Source organism: Pseudophryne corroboree, chromosome 3 (genome assembly GCF_028390025.1).
Source record: "Pseudophryne corroboree isolate aPseCor3 chromosome 3, aPseCor3.hap2, whole genome shotgun sequence".
NCBI lineage: Eukaryota > Metazoa > Chordata > Amphibia > Anura > Myobatrachidae > Pseudophryne > Pseudophryne corroboree.
In genome coordinates, this window is record NC_086446.1 from 314,065,573 (window position 1) to 314,081,857 (window position 16,285).

Genomic DNA, 16,285 nt, shown 5'->3' on the forward strand with positions numbered 1-16,285 from the left:
GAGAGGGGGGAAATAGAGGGGAGACAGGGATAGAGAGGGGAAGAGACGGAGAGAGCGGGTAGAGAGAGAAGGGGGGGACGGAGAGAGAGAGAAGGGGGGACGGAGAGAGAGAGAGAAGGGGGGACGGAGAGAGAGAGAGAAGGGGGGACGGAGAGAGAGAGAGAAGGGGGGGACGGAGAGAGAGAGAAGGGGGGGACGGAGAGAGAGAGAAGGGGGGGACGGAGAGAGAGAGAAGGGGGGGCGGAGAGAGAGAAGGGGGGGCGGAGAGAGAGAAGGGGGGGCGGAGAGAGAGAGAAGGGGGGACGGAGAGAGAGAGAAGGGGGAGACGGAGAGAGAGAGAAGAGAGAAGGGAGAGACGGAGAGAGAGGGGGGGAATGGATAACGAGGAGAGGGGGGGGGGACAGAGAGAGAGAAATGGGGGAGTCAGAGCGGGGGAGAGAGAGAAATAGGGGAAGTCAGAGAGAGATAGAGGGGAGACAAAGACGGGGAGACAAAGAGAGAGGGGGAGACGGAGAGAGGGGGGGCAGAGGGAGGGAGTGACCGAGAGAGAGGCTGAGCAGCACTTTCCACTTGTACTACAACAGTATTGCATTTTTCTGCCTGGCATCAGTGGTGCTTACAATCAGGGTCTGTTACTGTGCATGGAGATGGCCGTCAGTGCTTCTGTGCATCCCTCCCATGAACTTTTGACGATCAGGACTGGAGTGTAACAGCCAGGTGACCGTGTCAACAGCAATAGAGGGAGGGACTTGGAATAGTTAAACAAATCTGGCATATGCAGCATTTGAGTCTGGGGGACTGGAGGAGCTGAGAGGAGAGGGGAGAGCGTCTCCTCCTCCACCTCTGACCGGGACCCGAGTCACAGACTGTGCAGTGGCTGTCTTAATGCACAGGGCTCTGGTGCACTGGTTGTGGGCAGACAGGCGCAGCGATGGTGGAAGCATTAAATGAGTGAGACTCATTGTAATGCCGGCAGCTCAGGCCCCTGAACCAGCCCCCACCAAGGGAACAGTCAGCCCCCCTGTCGCCGCTGATTGTAACAGCTCAGAGGTAACGCTGCATGACCACCCAGACCTGGCCACGGGATCACAGAGTACCCAGCCCCGATCCCCGGCTGTGGAACACTGTCAGCACTCAGACCCCAGACACCCTCCTCCAGCTGCAGGTTATCCGCTGTCAGAGACACTACTCACCAAATCGAGGAGAGCTGTGCCATCAAGTCCGGCTGGCAAGGCTCCACCTCCTTTTTTTAAAGCCTGCAGCCGGGCCACAGAGCCAAATCAATCAATCTGGCAGGCTAGAGATAGGCTGCAGCGGAGTGCGTCTCATGGACCCACCCGTTTGAAATATGAGCCCCCAATCATCAAAACACTACACGCTATAGCGCGTTTTTGCGAACACTGGACATTGTTATTGCTTCTCATCTGTAAACCTTTTAGAATACACCCATAGAGGGAGAATCACCTACCCCGGCGGTATTCCGGGACCGGCATTGTACCGCTGGGCGGGATTCTGTCGTCGGCATTGTGATTGCCGAGATCCCGCGCTGCGGTATCTTAACCACTTCCCATAAGTGCTAATGACAACTGCAAAAAAAGTGGAGTGGTTCAACAAGTATGCACGCATAGTCACATTCGGTTACAAAAATATCAGCACTAAACACAATCTTTAAATAAAAGAGGAAATACACAATTTAAAATTTCACCTAAAGAGGAGCACAAGAAGGACAAAGTGGAGATCCCATCAAAACGTCAGTCTTACCTTCTCTATAAGTAGCTTCTTGCTCATCGTTACACATCGATTTAACCGTTCCTTGTACTTTTCCAGCATTTTCTTTTGCTCGTCCATTTGCCGCCGGAGGTCGCAATTTACCTGGAAAGAAGTTATACAGATAATAAAAATATGCTCTCTAGATACACTAAAATAAAGCTTGTCATTATGAAACTTGCAAAATAAAGCAAGCATATTGATAGAAGGAAAAAAAAAAAAAGAATCAAAAAGACAGGCTGAAAAAGGAATTCTGTAACTCGCTAAATCCGTTCCTCCAAATCCATTTGGCAACATTTTTACCAATTAACAAATTGCCAGTGTTTGGGAGCAAATGGTCAGTCATTGCTCTCATCCATTACCGGATTTTCATGTCAACCAGCCAGATTGGACAGATGATCTGCCAGATAATCATTATCATTATCACGTTTGGTATGATAGGTTAATCATACACCTGACTATAACCCTACAAAATCCCTGACTTTGTGCAAGTGTACCTAGAATTTATGCTGTTTTGAAGGCATTAGTTGGTCACAGCAAATATTTATTTGATTTAGATTTCTCTTGTTCATACACTCTGCATTTTGTTAATTGATAAAAAATAAACTATTAACAGTTCTATTTTTGAAAGCATTTGTACTTTGTTTCATTTTTTTACACACCTATACACACACACACACACATATATATATATACAGTTCTCAGCTGGGTTACCCCCCCATTTATTGGAAAATTGATGAAGATGCGAGTGTAGATTTTCTTGTGGATTTTCAGGGGGTAATTCAGACATGATCGCTAGGGGGCTTTTTTTTTGCATCCCTGCGATCAGACAGTCGCCACCTACAGGGGGAGGGGGAATTCGCTGTGCAGGTGTACGAACGCATGTGCAGAAGAGCTGCACAAACAGAAGTTTGTGCAGTCTCTGCACAACCCAGGACTTACTCAGCCGCTGATGATCGGGGCCGGAGCAGATATCACGAATTCTCCCACAAAACGCTGGGTCGCTCCTGCGTTTTTCCTGACACTCCCTGAAAATGATCAGTTGCCACCCAAAAATGCCCTCTTCCTGTCAATCTTCTTGTGATCGCCGGTGCGATCAGATTTTTCGCACCATCCCGTCGCTGCGGACCGTTGTACCCGTGCATTGCGGTGCATACGCATGCACAGTTCAGACCTGATCGCCCGCTGTGTGAAAACGCAAAGCAGCGATCAGATCTGAACTAGCCCCTTAGAGAGAAACAAATGCTTCATTGCTACAAGAGAAAACAAAAGTTTCAACAGCTGACATATGAACCAGTCTCAGCAAGGCAGAGATTTTCCATGAAGACACGTTTCAAGCTCTTAGTAATGCTTTCTTCTATCATAGGAATTCTCACATTAACATGTTCGCAAATGACATATCTGCAACTAGAGGTACTGAAACTTATATCATGTAGCAATCCAGAAACTGTGGTTCACTGTATGAAAATACAGAACATCTGAAACTCTCTGGACTATTGGCAAGATCAGATAAGGAGAAATGGGAATATCCCTATCAGAGCTAGAATACACGGTAAATGAAAGATTAAAGCTCTAAGGGTTGGGGAGCTCATCTGCACAACAAAAGTAATTATAGGGAGTATGGAGGCAAAAAGAAAAGCTACTGCATGAAAACTTTTTAGAAGAAGTAGTATGCAATATAAAACTTTTCTTCAACTACAGCAAAAACACCTAAAAATCTTTTAGACAACTGTTCAGTAGCATTCATAAATAATCAAGGAAACACCATAAGAAGAACACACAATGACAGAAATGTTATCATACCATGGGCAGATAAATATCACTCAGAGTTTTGTGTAGTAGGAAGCGTTGCACAATAAAGTGCTTTAACAAAAAATTTAGAAATTTTGGATAGTCAAAAGGAGGGAATTAAATGGTTTCTCCCCGCGGCTGCCACTAGATGGCGTCCAACGAAGCAATTAAACTGCTGCTCTTTCGGGCGCAGCAAGTCGTGGGGAGACGCATCTAAGCTCGCATACCCCCTTGCTGGTGTGTTGCAATGTGCAAAAAGTGACCCATTTGAGCAGGCAAACACGACTTTCACATCGTGCCCAGCGCTTTGGTCGGGTTTAGCCATTTTACACAGCTAAACCAGGCCTAACTGGGCGCTATTCGCGCAATAATAACAAATTGAATTTAGACTGGAGATCGTGCCTGTGAAACAATTAAATCGAGACCAAAATATCATTTAGGAAAATTCTATTACCATAGATGATCAAATAATACATGACCTAACAAGACCTAGAAGACTAAAGGCAGAAATTAAAGTAGCAGCAAACCAATGCATCTCTCTCTATAGAACAAAGAATTACTGAAAAATACAGTAGATAATCTTTTTGTACTTCATGAAAGGCCATGACTGAGAAAAGTGCCTTCCAAATATATGTTTACAAGATGGATTATAGACAAGGTATCTCTAATGCCAATAAAAGGAATGAAATTGAGGTGCCAGGTATATACATTTCTCTAACATCCTAGTGGATGCTGGGGACTCCGTAAGGACCATGGGGAATAGACGGGCTCCGCAGGAGACAGGGCACTTTAAGAAAGAATTTGGATTCTGGTGTGTTCTGGCTCCTCCCTCTATGTCCCTCCTCCAGACCTCAGTTTGAATCTGTGCCCGGACGAGCTGGGTGCTACTTAGTGAGCTCTCCTGAGCTTGCTAAAAAGAAAGTATTTTGTTAGGTTTTTTATTTTCAGAGAGATCTGCTGGCAACAGGCTCTCTGCTACGTGGGACTGAGGGGAGAGAAGCAGCCCTACTCACTGAAGATAGGTCCTGCTTCTTAGGCTACTGGACACCATTAGCTCCAGAGGGATCGTACACAGGATCGCACCCTTGGTCGTCCGATCCCGGAGCCGCGCCGCCGTCCCCCTCGCAGAGCCGGAAGACAGAAGCCAGTGACAGAAGCAAGAAGACTTCGAAATCGGCGGCAGAAGACTCCAGTCTTCATATGAGGTAGCGCACAGCACTGCAGCTGTGCGCCATTGCTCCCACACTAAACCCACATACTCCGGTCACTGTAGGGTGCCGGGCGCAGGGGGGGGCGCCCTGGGCAGCAATTAGAGACCTCTTGGCAAAAGTGGGCATATATACAGTTGGGCACTGTATATATGCATGGGCCCCCGCCATATTTTTACACAGAAACGCGGGACAGAAGCCCGCCGCTGAGGGGGGCGGGGCTTCTTCCTCAGCACTCACCAGCGCCATGTTTTTTCTCCACAGCACCGCTGAGAGGAAGCTCCCCAGTCTCTCCCCTGCAGTTACACGGTAGAAGAGGGTAAAAAGAGAGGGGGGGGGAGGCACATAATTAGGCGCAAAAATCAATATAAACAGCAGCTACTGGGTTAACATTAAGTTACTGTGTTATTCCTGGGTTAATAGCGCTGGGGTGTGTGCTGGCATACTCTCTCTCTGTCTCTCCAAAGGGCCTCTTGGGGGAATTGTCTTCAGATGAGCATTCCCTGAGTGTGTGGTATGTCGGTACGTTTGTGTCGACATGTCTGAGGTAAAAGGCTCCCCTAAGGAGGAGATAGAGCAAATATGTGTGTGTGAGGTTGTCTCCGTCGACAACGCCGACACCTGTTTGGATATGTGTAATTAAGTGCTAAGGTGAATTTATTGCACAAAAGATGAGAACAGACAGGAAATCTACCCATGTCTGTCCCTATGTCGCAGAGACCTTCAGAGTCTCTCAATAATGCTCACTATCCAAAATAATAAACACTGATATCGACACGACATGTTATAAAAGATGATTTGCATATCACTGATGACTCATCTGTCCCTGACACAAGGGTACACATGTTTAAGGGGAAGAAAGCTGAGGTAAATTTCCCTCCTCTCATGATGAAAAAGAGCGGGAATCTCCAGACAAGAGACTGCAGTTTCCCACAAAGAATTCTCAGGCAGTATCCTTTCCCCACTAGGGCCAGGATAGGATGGGAATCTTCCCCTAGGGTGTCACGTTTGCCCAAAAGGTAGCCCTGACGTAACAGCTATTCTCAGGGATCCTGCAGATAGCGTGCACATTCTGGTACACTACTCAGACCGGCGATTGTGTCGGCACGGGTTTATAGCGCTGTGGCAGCGTGGACAGGTACCTTATCAGCAGAGATTGAGACCCTAGTATGTAGATATATATATATATATATATATATATATGTATATATATATGTATATATAAAGATATATATATATTAAAGATGCTGTCTTAAGAGAGATATATATATATATATATATATATATATATATATATATATATATATATATATATAAAACATGCCCAAAGAGACATGAGTATACTGGGTCCTAGAGTCAAAGCTATGTCGATTTCTGCTTGACGTGTCCTGTAGAATATGCAATGGACAGATGATGCAGACTTAAGAGGCATATGGAAGGCTGAGGATTGTGTGGAGAAGGGTTCTCGGACCTGGTCTCCACAGCTATAGCTGGTAATTCTGATATTTTGCCTTATATTCCTACACAGCCTAGGAAAGCACGACATTATCAAATGCAGCCTTTCGAACAAAGAAACAAGAAAGTCTGAGGTGCGTCCTTTCTTGCCAGAGGCGGGGGCAGAGGAAAGAAGCTGCACAACACAGCTAGTTCCCAGAAACAGAAATCCTCCCCGGCCTCTACAAAAATCCACCGCATGTCGCTGGGGCTCCACAGGCGGAGCTAGGCACGGTGGGGGCACGCCTTCGTAGGTTCAGCCACAAGTGGGTTCACTCCCTGTTAGATCCCAGGGCAATAGATATTGTGTCTCAGGGATACAAGCTGGACTTTGAGAAGATGCCCCCTCACCGACGGCCCTGCCGGCTTCCCCCCACGAGAGGGAAACAGTGTTAACTGCAATTCACAAATTGTATCTGCAACAGGTGGTGGTCAAGGTTCCCCTCCTTCAACAAGAAGGGGGTTATTATTCGACCATGTGGTAGTCCCGAAACCGGACGGTTCGGTCAGACCCATATTGAACATATACCTGAAAAGGTTCAAGTTCAAGATGGAATCGCTAAGAGCGGTCATTGCAAGCCTGAAAGGGGGAGACTTTATGGTGACTCGGGACATAAAGGATGCATACCTTCATGTCCCCATTTATCCACCTCATCAGGCGTACCTCAGAATTGCGGTACGGGATTGTCATTACCAATTTCAGACGTTGCCGTTTGGTCTCTCCACGGCCCCGAGAATGTTCACCAAGGTAATGGCGGAAATGATGGTGCTCCTGCGGAAGCAAGGGTCACTATTATCACGTACTTGGACGATCTCCTCATAAAAGCGAGATCAAGAGAGCAGTGGCTGAACAGCGTATCACTTTCTCTGGAAGTGTAACGGCAACACGGCTGGATTCTATATATTCCAAAGTCGCAGTTGGTTCCTACAGCTCATCTGCCTCTCCTAGGCATGATCCTAGACACAGACCAAAAAAGGGTTTATCTCCCGATAGAGAGAGCTCAGGAGCTCGTGACACTGGTCAGGAATCTATTAAAACCAAAACAGGTGTCAGTGCATCACTGCATTCGAGTCCTGGGAAGGATGGTGGCATCATACGAGGCCATTCCCTTCGGCAGGTTCCATGCGAGGACCTTCCAATGGGACTTACTGGACAAGTGGTCCGGATCACATCTTCAGATGCATCGGTTAATCACCCTATCCCCCAGGGCCAGGGCGTCTCTCCTGTGGTGGCTGCAGAGTGCTCACCTTCTCAAAGGTCGCAGATTCGGCATTCAGGACTGGGTCCTGGTGACCACGGATGCAAGCCTCCGAGGGTGGGGGGGCAGTCACATAGGGAAGAAATTTCCAAGGGCTGTGGTCAAGTCAGGAGACTTGCCTTCACATCAACACCCTGGAATTAAGGGCCATATACAACGCCCTGAGTCAAGCGGAGTCCCTGCTTCGCGACCAACCGGTTCTGATTCAGTCAGACAATATCACCGCAGTGGCTCATGTAAACCGCCAAGGCGGCACAAGGAGCAGGGTGGCGATGGTAGAAGCCACCAGAATTCTTCGCTGGGCGGAGAATCACGTAAGAGCACTGTCAGCAGTGTTCATTCCGGGAGTGGACAACTGGGAAGCAGACTTCCTCAGCAGGCACGAGCTCCACCCGGGAGAGTGGGGACTTCATCAAGAAGTCTTCACGCAGATTGCAAGGCGGTGGGAACTGCCACGGGTGGACATGATGGCATCCCGCCTCAACAAAAAGCTACAGAGATATTGCACCAGGTCAAGAGACTCTCAGGCGATAGCTGTGGACGCACTAGTGACACCGTGGGTGTTCCAGTCGATTTATGTATTTCCTCCTCTTCCTCTCATACCAAAGGTGCTGAGAATCATAAAAAAAAAGAAGAGTGAGAACAATACTCATTGTTTCGGATTGGCCAAGAAGGACTTGGTATCCGTATCTGCAAGAAATGCTCACAAAGGACCCATGGCCTCTGCCTCTAAGACAGGACTTGTTGCAACAGGGGCCCTGTCTGTTCCAAGACTTACCGCGGCTGCGTTTGACGGCATGGCGGTTGAACGCCGGATCCTAGTAGAAAAAGGCATTCCGGATGAGGTTATTCCTACGCTGATAAAGGCTAGGAAGGACATGACGGCTAAACATTATCACCGTATATGGCGAAAATATGTTGCTTGGTGTGAGGCCAGGAATGCCCCTAAGGAGAAATTCCAGCTGGGCCGTTTCCTTTACTTCCTACAGTCGGGAGTGACTTTGGGCCTGAAATTGGGTTCCATTAAGGTCCAGATTTCGGCTCTATCCTTTTTCTTTCAAAAAGAACTGGCTTCTCTTCCTGAAGTCCAGACGTTTGTAAAGGGAGTGCTGCATATTCACCCCCCTTTTGTGCCTCAGTGGCACCTTGGGATCTTAACGTGGTGTTGAGTTTCCTGAAGTCACACTGGTTTGAGCCACTCAAAACCGTGGAGTTAAAATTTCTCACGTGGAAGGTGGTCATGCTATTAGCCTTGGCTTCAGCTAGGCATGTGTCAGAATTAGCAGCTTTGTCACATAAAAGCCCCTATCTGGTTTTCCATATGGACAGGGCAGAATTGCGGACCCGTCCACAATTTCTGCTAAAAAAAGTGGTGACATCCTTTCATATGAACCAACCTATTGTGGTGCCTGTGGCTACTCGTGACTTGGAGGATTCCGAGTTACTAGATGTGGTCAGGGCTTTGAAGGTTTATGTAGCCAGAACAGCTAGAGTCAGGAAAACTGACTCGCTGTTTATCCTGTATGCATCCAACAAGCTGGGTGCTCCTGCTTCAAAGCAAACTATTGCTCGCTGGATCTGTAACACGATTCAGCAGGCTCATTCTGCGGCTGGATTGCCGCTTCCAAAATCAGTAAAAGCCCACTCCACAAGGAAGGTGGGCTCTTCTTGGGCGGCTGCCCGAGGGGTCTCGGCATTACAGCTTTGCCGAGCGGCTACTTGGTCAGGTTCAAACACTTTTGCAAAGTTCTACAAGTTTGATACCCTGGCTGAGGAGGACCTTGTGTTTGCTCATTCGGTGCTGCAGAGTCATCCGCACTCTCCCGCCCGTTTGGGAGCTTTGGTAGAATCCCCATGGTCCCTACGGAGTCCCCAGCATCCACTAAGACGTTAGAGAAAATAAGATTTTATTTACCGGTAAATCTATTTCTCGTAGTCCGTAGTGGATGCTGGGCGCCCGTCCCAAGTGCGGACTTCTTCTGCAATGCTTGTATATAGTTATTGCTTAAATAAGGGTTATGTTGGTTGCATCAGGGTTGATCTAATGCTCCGTTGTTGTTCATACTGTTAACTGGGTAAATTTATCACGAGTGATACGGTATGATTGGTGTGACTGGTATGAGTCTTGCCCTGGATTCCAAAATCCTTTCCTTGTACTGTCAGCTCTTCCGGGCACAGTTTCTCTAACTGAGGTATGGAGGAGGGACATAGAGGGAGGAGCCAGAACACACCAGAATCCAAATTCTTAAAGTGCCCTGTCTCCTGCGGAGCCCGTCTATTCCCCATGGTCCCTACGGAGTCCCCAGCATCCACTACGGACTACGAGAAATAGATTTACCGGTAAGTAAAATCTTATTTTTTTCAAACATCATCTTCTTGATGTCATCACTTCAAAATACATAGAATACGCTTAAATTTGGTAAAGTAGCTTCTTAAAGAAGTATATAAATTATATTTTTTCCTTCTTCCTATGGGAGGGGAAGGGGAGTAGTCATTGGATACTCTGTGGAGGTAAACCATCAACTCGAGCTCCTCCCACTCTCCCTGGCCAGATGTCAGAGAAGCCAGGCACTACTTTTCATGATGCAGAGACAGATTTTATTATGGGTTTTTTTTTCATTCATATAAGACCCTCAGCAACTTACAAGAGAAGAAAAAAATCTCACTGCACAGAAACAGAATCAGGTGTTCTCTAAGCAAGCAGCCATACCATATATTGGGGCAGATGTATTAACCTGGAGAAGGCATAAGGAAGTGATAAACCAGTGATAGATGCAAGGTGATAAACACACCAGCCAATCGGCTACAATATGAAAATCGACAGTTAGCAGCTGATTGGCTGGTGGGTTTATAACCTTGCACTTATCACTGGTTTATCACTTCCTTATGCCTTCTCCAGGTTAATACATCTGCCCCACTGGGAGTATAGGAGAGAGTATGAGGAGTAGAAGGGAATCGACCACTATCTCCACAGACGTGGGCTCGGTTCAACAGAGTTTTTTTTGCCATCTGGCAAAATGTATTTACACCAGACTGTGCAACTATCATGTAAAATCTGTATTCACATGGGTGGCCTTTTGACACCCCAATGAATGTTTCAGGTACATCGGACAACCAAGGAATCAACACTCTAAATAAAATGTACAGACACTAACCCAAGCCCAATTCTTTCTTCACGGCACAGCAGGGAGAGGGAGGGAAGGGGATCAGGGGTACAGTGTTGCTTGTACTTGCTGCCATCTCCCTACCTCTATAGAAACATATAATGGAGCAGCATCTCCCTGGTATGTCTCTACCCACCACTCCACACTTGGGGGCTGGAAGCCCACACTACTGGCCCTCCATCTGTTCTAGTGATGCCTGGGCCAGGATGAAGAGGCATCAGCTGTGCTGGCAGCTCCCCGAGGGGCTATCATAAAAGGCGATTATGAGAAAAGTTCCCACAACACTAAAAATAAGATTTTACTTACCGATAAATCTATTTCTCGTAGTCCGTAGTGGATGCTGGGGACTCCGTCAGGACCATGGGGATTAGCGGCTCCGCAGGAGACAGGGCACAAAAATAAAGCTTTAGGATCAGGTGGTGTGCACTGGCTCCTCCCCCCATGACCCTCCTCCAAGCCTCAGTTAGGATACTGTGCCCGGACGAGCGTACACAATAAGGAAGGATTTTGAATCCCGGGTAAGACTCATACCAGCCACACCAATCACACCGTACAACTTGTGATCTGAACCCAGTTAACAGTATGACAACGTAGGAGCCTCTGAACAGACGGCTCACAACAAGAACAACCCGATTTTTTTGTAACAATAACTATGTACAAGTATTGCAGACAATCCGCACTTGGGATGGGCGCCCAGCATCCACTACGGACTACGAGAAATAGATTTATCGGTAAGTAAAATCTTATTTTCTCTAACGTCCTAGTGGATGCTGGGGACTCCGTCAGGACCATGGGGATTATACCAAAGCTCCCAAACGGGCGGGAGAGTGCGGATGACTCTGCAGCACCGAATGAGAGAACTCCAGGTCCTCTTTAGCCAGGGTATCAAATTTGTAGAATTTTACAAACGTGTTCTCCCCCGACCACGTAGCTGCTCGGCAGAGTTGTAATGCCGAGACCCCTCGGGCAGCCGCCCAGGATGAGCCCACCTTCCTTGTGGAATGGGCCTTGACAGATTTAGGCTGTGGCAGGCCTGCCACAGAATGTGCAAGTTGAATTGTGCTACAAATCCAACGAGCAATCGTCTGCTTAGAAGCAGGAGCACCCAGCTTGTTGGGTGCATACAGTATAAACAGCGAGTCAGATTTTCTGACTCCAGCCGTCCTTGAAATATATATTTTCAATGCCCTGACAACGTCCAGCAACTTGGAATCCTCCAAATCGCTAGTAGCCGCAGGCACCACAATAGGCTGGTTCAGGTGAAACGCTGACACCACCTTAGGCAGAAAATGAGGACGCGTCCGCAGTTCTGCCCTGTCCGAATGGAAAATCAGATATGGGCTTTTATACGATAAAGCCGCCAATTCTGACACTCTCCTGGCTGAAGCCAGGGCCAGTAGCATGGTTACTTTCCATGTAAGATATTTCAAATCCGCCGATTTGAGTGGCTCAAACCAATGGGATTTGAGAAAATCCAAGACTACATTAAGGTCCCACGGAGCCACTGGGGGCACAACCGGGGGCTGTATATGTAGTACTCCTTTTACAAAAGTCTGGACTTCAGAAACTGAAGCCAATTCTTTCTGGAAGAAAATCGACAGGGCCGAAATTTGAACCTTAATGGACCCCAACTTGAGGCCCATAGACAATCCTGTTTGCAGGAAATGTAGGAATCGACCCAATTGAAATTCCTCCGTGGGGGCCTTCCTGGCCTCACACCACGCAACATATTTTCTCCAATGCGGTGATAATGTTGTGCAGTCACCTCCTTCCTGGCTTTAACCAGTGTAGGAATGACCTCTTCTGGAATGCCTTTTTCCCTTAGAATTCGGCGTTCAACCGCCACGCCGTCAAACGCAGCCGCGGTAAGTCTTGGAATAGACACGGTCCCTGCTGAATCAGGTCCCGTCTTAGAGGTAGAGGCCACGGATTTTCCGTGAGCATCTCCTGAAGTTCCGGGTACCAAGTTCTTCTTGGCCAATCCGGAGCCACGAGTATCGTTCTTACTCCCCTTTGCCGTATAATTCTCAGTACTTTGGGTATGAGAGGCAGAGGAGGAAACACATACACTGACTGGAACACCCACGGTGTTACCAGAGCGTCCACAGCTATTGCCTGAGGGTCTCTTGACCTGGCGCAATACCTGTCCAGTTTTTTGTTGAGGCGAGACGCCATCATATCCACCTTTGGTTTTTCCCAACGGTTCACAATCATGTGGAAGACTTCTGGATGAAGTCCCCACTCTCCCGGGTGTAGATCGTGTCTGCTGAGGAAGTCTGCTTCCCAGTTGTCCACTCCCGGAATGAACACTGCTGACAGTGCTATCACATGATCTTCCACCCAGCGAAGAATCCTTGCAGCTTCTGCCATTGCTCTCCTGCTTCTTGTGCCGCCCTGTCTGTTTACGTGGGCGACTGCCGTGATGTTGTCCGACTGGATCAACACCGGCTGACCCTGAAGCAGGGGTTTTGCCAGGCTTAGAGCATTGTAAATCGCTCTTAGCTCCAGTATATTTATGTGAAGAGACATCTCCAGGCTTGACCATACTCCCTGGAAGTTTCTTCCCTGTGTGACCGCTCCCCAGCCTCTCAGACTGGCATCCGTGGTCACCAGGACCCAGTCCTGTATGCCGAATCTGCGGCCTTCTAACAGATGAGCACTCTGCAACCACCACAGAAGAGACACCCTTGTCCGTGGCGATAAGGTTATCCGCTGATGCATCTGCAGATGCGATCCGGACCATTTGTCCAGCAGATCCCACTGAAAAGTTCGTGCGTGGAATCTGCCGAATGGGATTGCTTCGTAAGAAGCCACCATCTTTCCCAGGACTCTTGTGCATTGATGCACAGACACTTTTCCTGGTTTTAGGAGGTTCCTGACAAGTTCGGATAACTCCTTGGCTTTCTCCTCCGGAAGAAACACCTTTTTCTGAACCGTGTCCAGAATCATTCCCAGGAACAGCAGACGTGTTGTCGGGTTCAACTGAGATTTTGGAAAATTCAGAATCCACCCGTGTTGTTGCAGCACTACTTGGGTTAGTGCTACTCCGTCCTCCAGCTGTTCTCTGGACCTTGCCCTTATCAGGAGATCGTTCAAGTAAGGGATAATTAATACGCCTCTTCTTCGCAGAAGAATCATCATTTCGGCCATTACCTTGGTAAAGACCCGAGGTGCCGTGGACAATCCAAACGGCAGCGTCTGAAACTGATAATGACAGTTTTGCACCACGAACCTGAGGTACCCTTGATGTGAAGGGCAAATTGGGACATGCAGGTAAGCATCTTTTATGTCCAGGGACACCATAAAGTCCCCTTCTTCCAGATTCGCTATCACTGCTCTGAGTGATTCCATCTTGAACTTGAATTTTTGTATGTACAGGTTCAAAGATTTCAGATTTAGAATAGGTCTTACCGAGCCGTCCGGCTTCGGTACCACAAATAGCGTGGAGTAATACCCCTTTCCCTGTTGTAGGAGGGGTACCTTGACTATCACCTGCTGAGAAAACAGCTTGTGAATGGCTTCCAATACCGTCGCCCTGTCTGAGGGAGACGTTGGCAAAGCAGACTTTAGGAACCGGCGAGGGGGAGACTTCTCGAATTCCATCCTGTAACCCTGAGATACTACCTGCAGGATCCAGGGGTCCACCTGTGAGCAAGCCCACTGCGCGCTTAAATTCTTGAGTCGACCCCCCACCGTTCCTGAGTCCGCTTGTAAAGCCCCAGCGTCATGCTGAGGGCTTTGCAGAACCCGCGGAGGGCTTCTGTTCCTGGGAAGGAGCTGCTTGCTGCCCTCTCTTACCCTTTCCTCTGCCTCGGGGCAGATATGACTGTCCTTTTGCCCGCTTGTTCTTATAGGACCGAAAGGACTGCGGCTGAAAAGACGGTGTCTTTTTCTGTTGGGAGGGGGTCTGAGGTAAAAAGGTGGATTTCCCGGCAGTTGCCGTGGCCACCAAATCCGATAGACCGACGCCAAATAATTCCTCCCCTTTATACGGCAATACTTCCATATGCCGTTTGGAATCCGCATCACCTGACCACTGTCGTGTCCATAAACTTCTTCTGGCAGATATGGACATCGCACTTACTCTCGATGCCAGAGTGCAAATATCCCTCTGAGCATCTCGCATATAAAGAAAAGCATCCTTTAATTGCTCTAAAGTCTGTAAAATACTGTCCCTATCCAGGGTATCAATATTTTCAGTCAGGGAATCCGACCAGACCACCCCAGCACTGCACATCCAGGCTGAGGCGATGGCTGGTCGCAGTATAACACCAGTATGTGTGTATATACTTTTTAGGGTAGTTTCCAGCCTCCTATCAGCTGGATCCTTGAGGGCGGCCGTATCAGGAGACGGTAACGCCACTTGTTTTGATAAGCGTGTGAGCGCCTTATCCACCTTAGGGGGTGTTTCCCAGCGCGCCCTAACCTCTGGCGGGAAAGGGTATAATGCCAATAACTTTTTTGAAATTAGCACTTTTCTATCTGGGTTAACCCACGCTTCATCACATACATCATTCAATTCCTCTGATTCAGGAAAAACTACAGGTAGTTTTTTCACCCCCCACATAATACCCCTTTTTGTGGTACTTGTAGTATCAGAGATATGCAAAGCCTCCTTCATTGCCGTGATCATATAACGTGTGGCCCTACTGGAAAATACGTTTGTTTCTTCACCGTCGACACTAGATTCAGTGTCCGTGTCTGGGTCTGTGTCGACCGACTGAGGTAAAGGGCGTTTTACAGCCCCTGACGGTGTCTGAGACGCCTGGGCAGGTACTAACTGGTTTGCCGGCCGTCTCCTGTCGTCAACTGATTTTTGTAATGTGCTGACATTATCACGTAATTCCATAAACAAAGCCATCCATTCCGGTGTCGACTCCCTGGGGGGTGACATCACCATTACCGGCAATTGCTCTGCCTCCACACCAACATCGTCCTCATACATGTCGACACACACGTACCGACACACAGCACACACACAGGGAATGCTCTATTGAAGACAGGACCCCACTAGCCCTTTGGGGAGACAGAGGGAGAGTTTGCCAGCACACACCCAAGCGCTATAATATATATATGGGAACAACCCTATATAAGTGTTGTATCCTTATAGCAGCTTAAATATAGTAATATCGCCAAAAAAAGTGCCCCCCCCTCTCTGTTTTACCCTGTTTCTGTAGTGCAGTGCAGGGGAGAGTCCTGGGAGCCTTCCTCACAGCGGAGCTGAGCAGGAAAATGGCGCTGTGTGCTGAGGAGAATAAGCCCCGCCCCCTATTTCGGCGGGCTCTTCTCCGGAGTTTGTGAGATCTGGCAGGGGTTAAATACATCCATATAGCCTCAAGGGCTATATGTGATGTATTTTTAGCCATAAAAAGGTATTATACATTGCTGCCCAGGGCGCCCCCCCAGCGCCCTGCACCCTCCGTGACCGCTGTGTGAAGTGTGCTGACAACAATGGCGCACAGCTGCAGTGCTGTGCGCTACCTCAGGAAGACTGAACAGTCTTCTGCCGCCTGCTTCTGGACCTCTTCCATCTTCGGCATCTGCAAGGGGGGTCGGCGGCGCGGCTCCGGGACCGGACTCCATGGCTGGGCCTGTGTTCGAT

At 48.4% G+C, this 16,285-nt stretch overlaps 1 protein-coding gene across 4 annotated transcripts in view; it reads right to left on the reverse strand.

The window, feature by feature from the left end:
- TLK2 (tousled like kinase 2) overlaps nucleotides 1-16,285 on the reverse strand; it is a 449,799-nt gene that overhangs the window by 201,981 nt on the left and 231,533 nt on the right. For all 4 annotated transcript variants that reach the window (XM_063959450.1, XM_063959447.1, XM_063959449.1 and 1 more), the window contains one exon: nucleotides 1,762-1,872. In XM_063959450.1, the coding sequence (XP_063815520.1) occupies nucleotides 1,762-1,872 (111 nt within the window). The remainder of the gene's footprint in view (nucleotides 1-1,761; nucleotides 1,873-16,285) is intronic.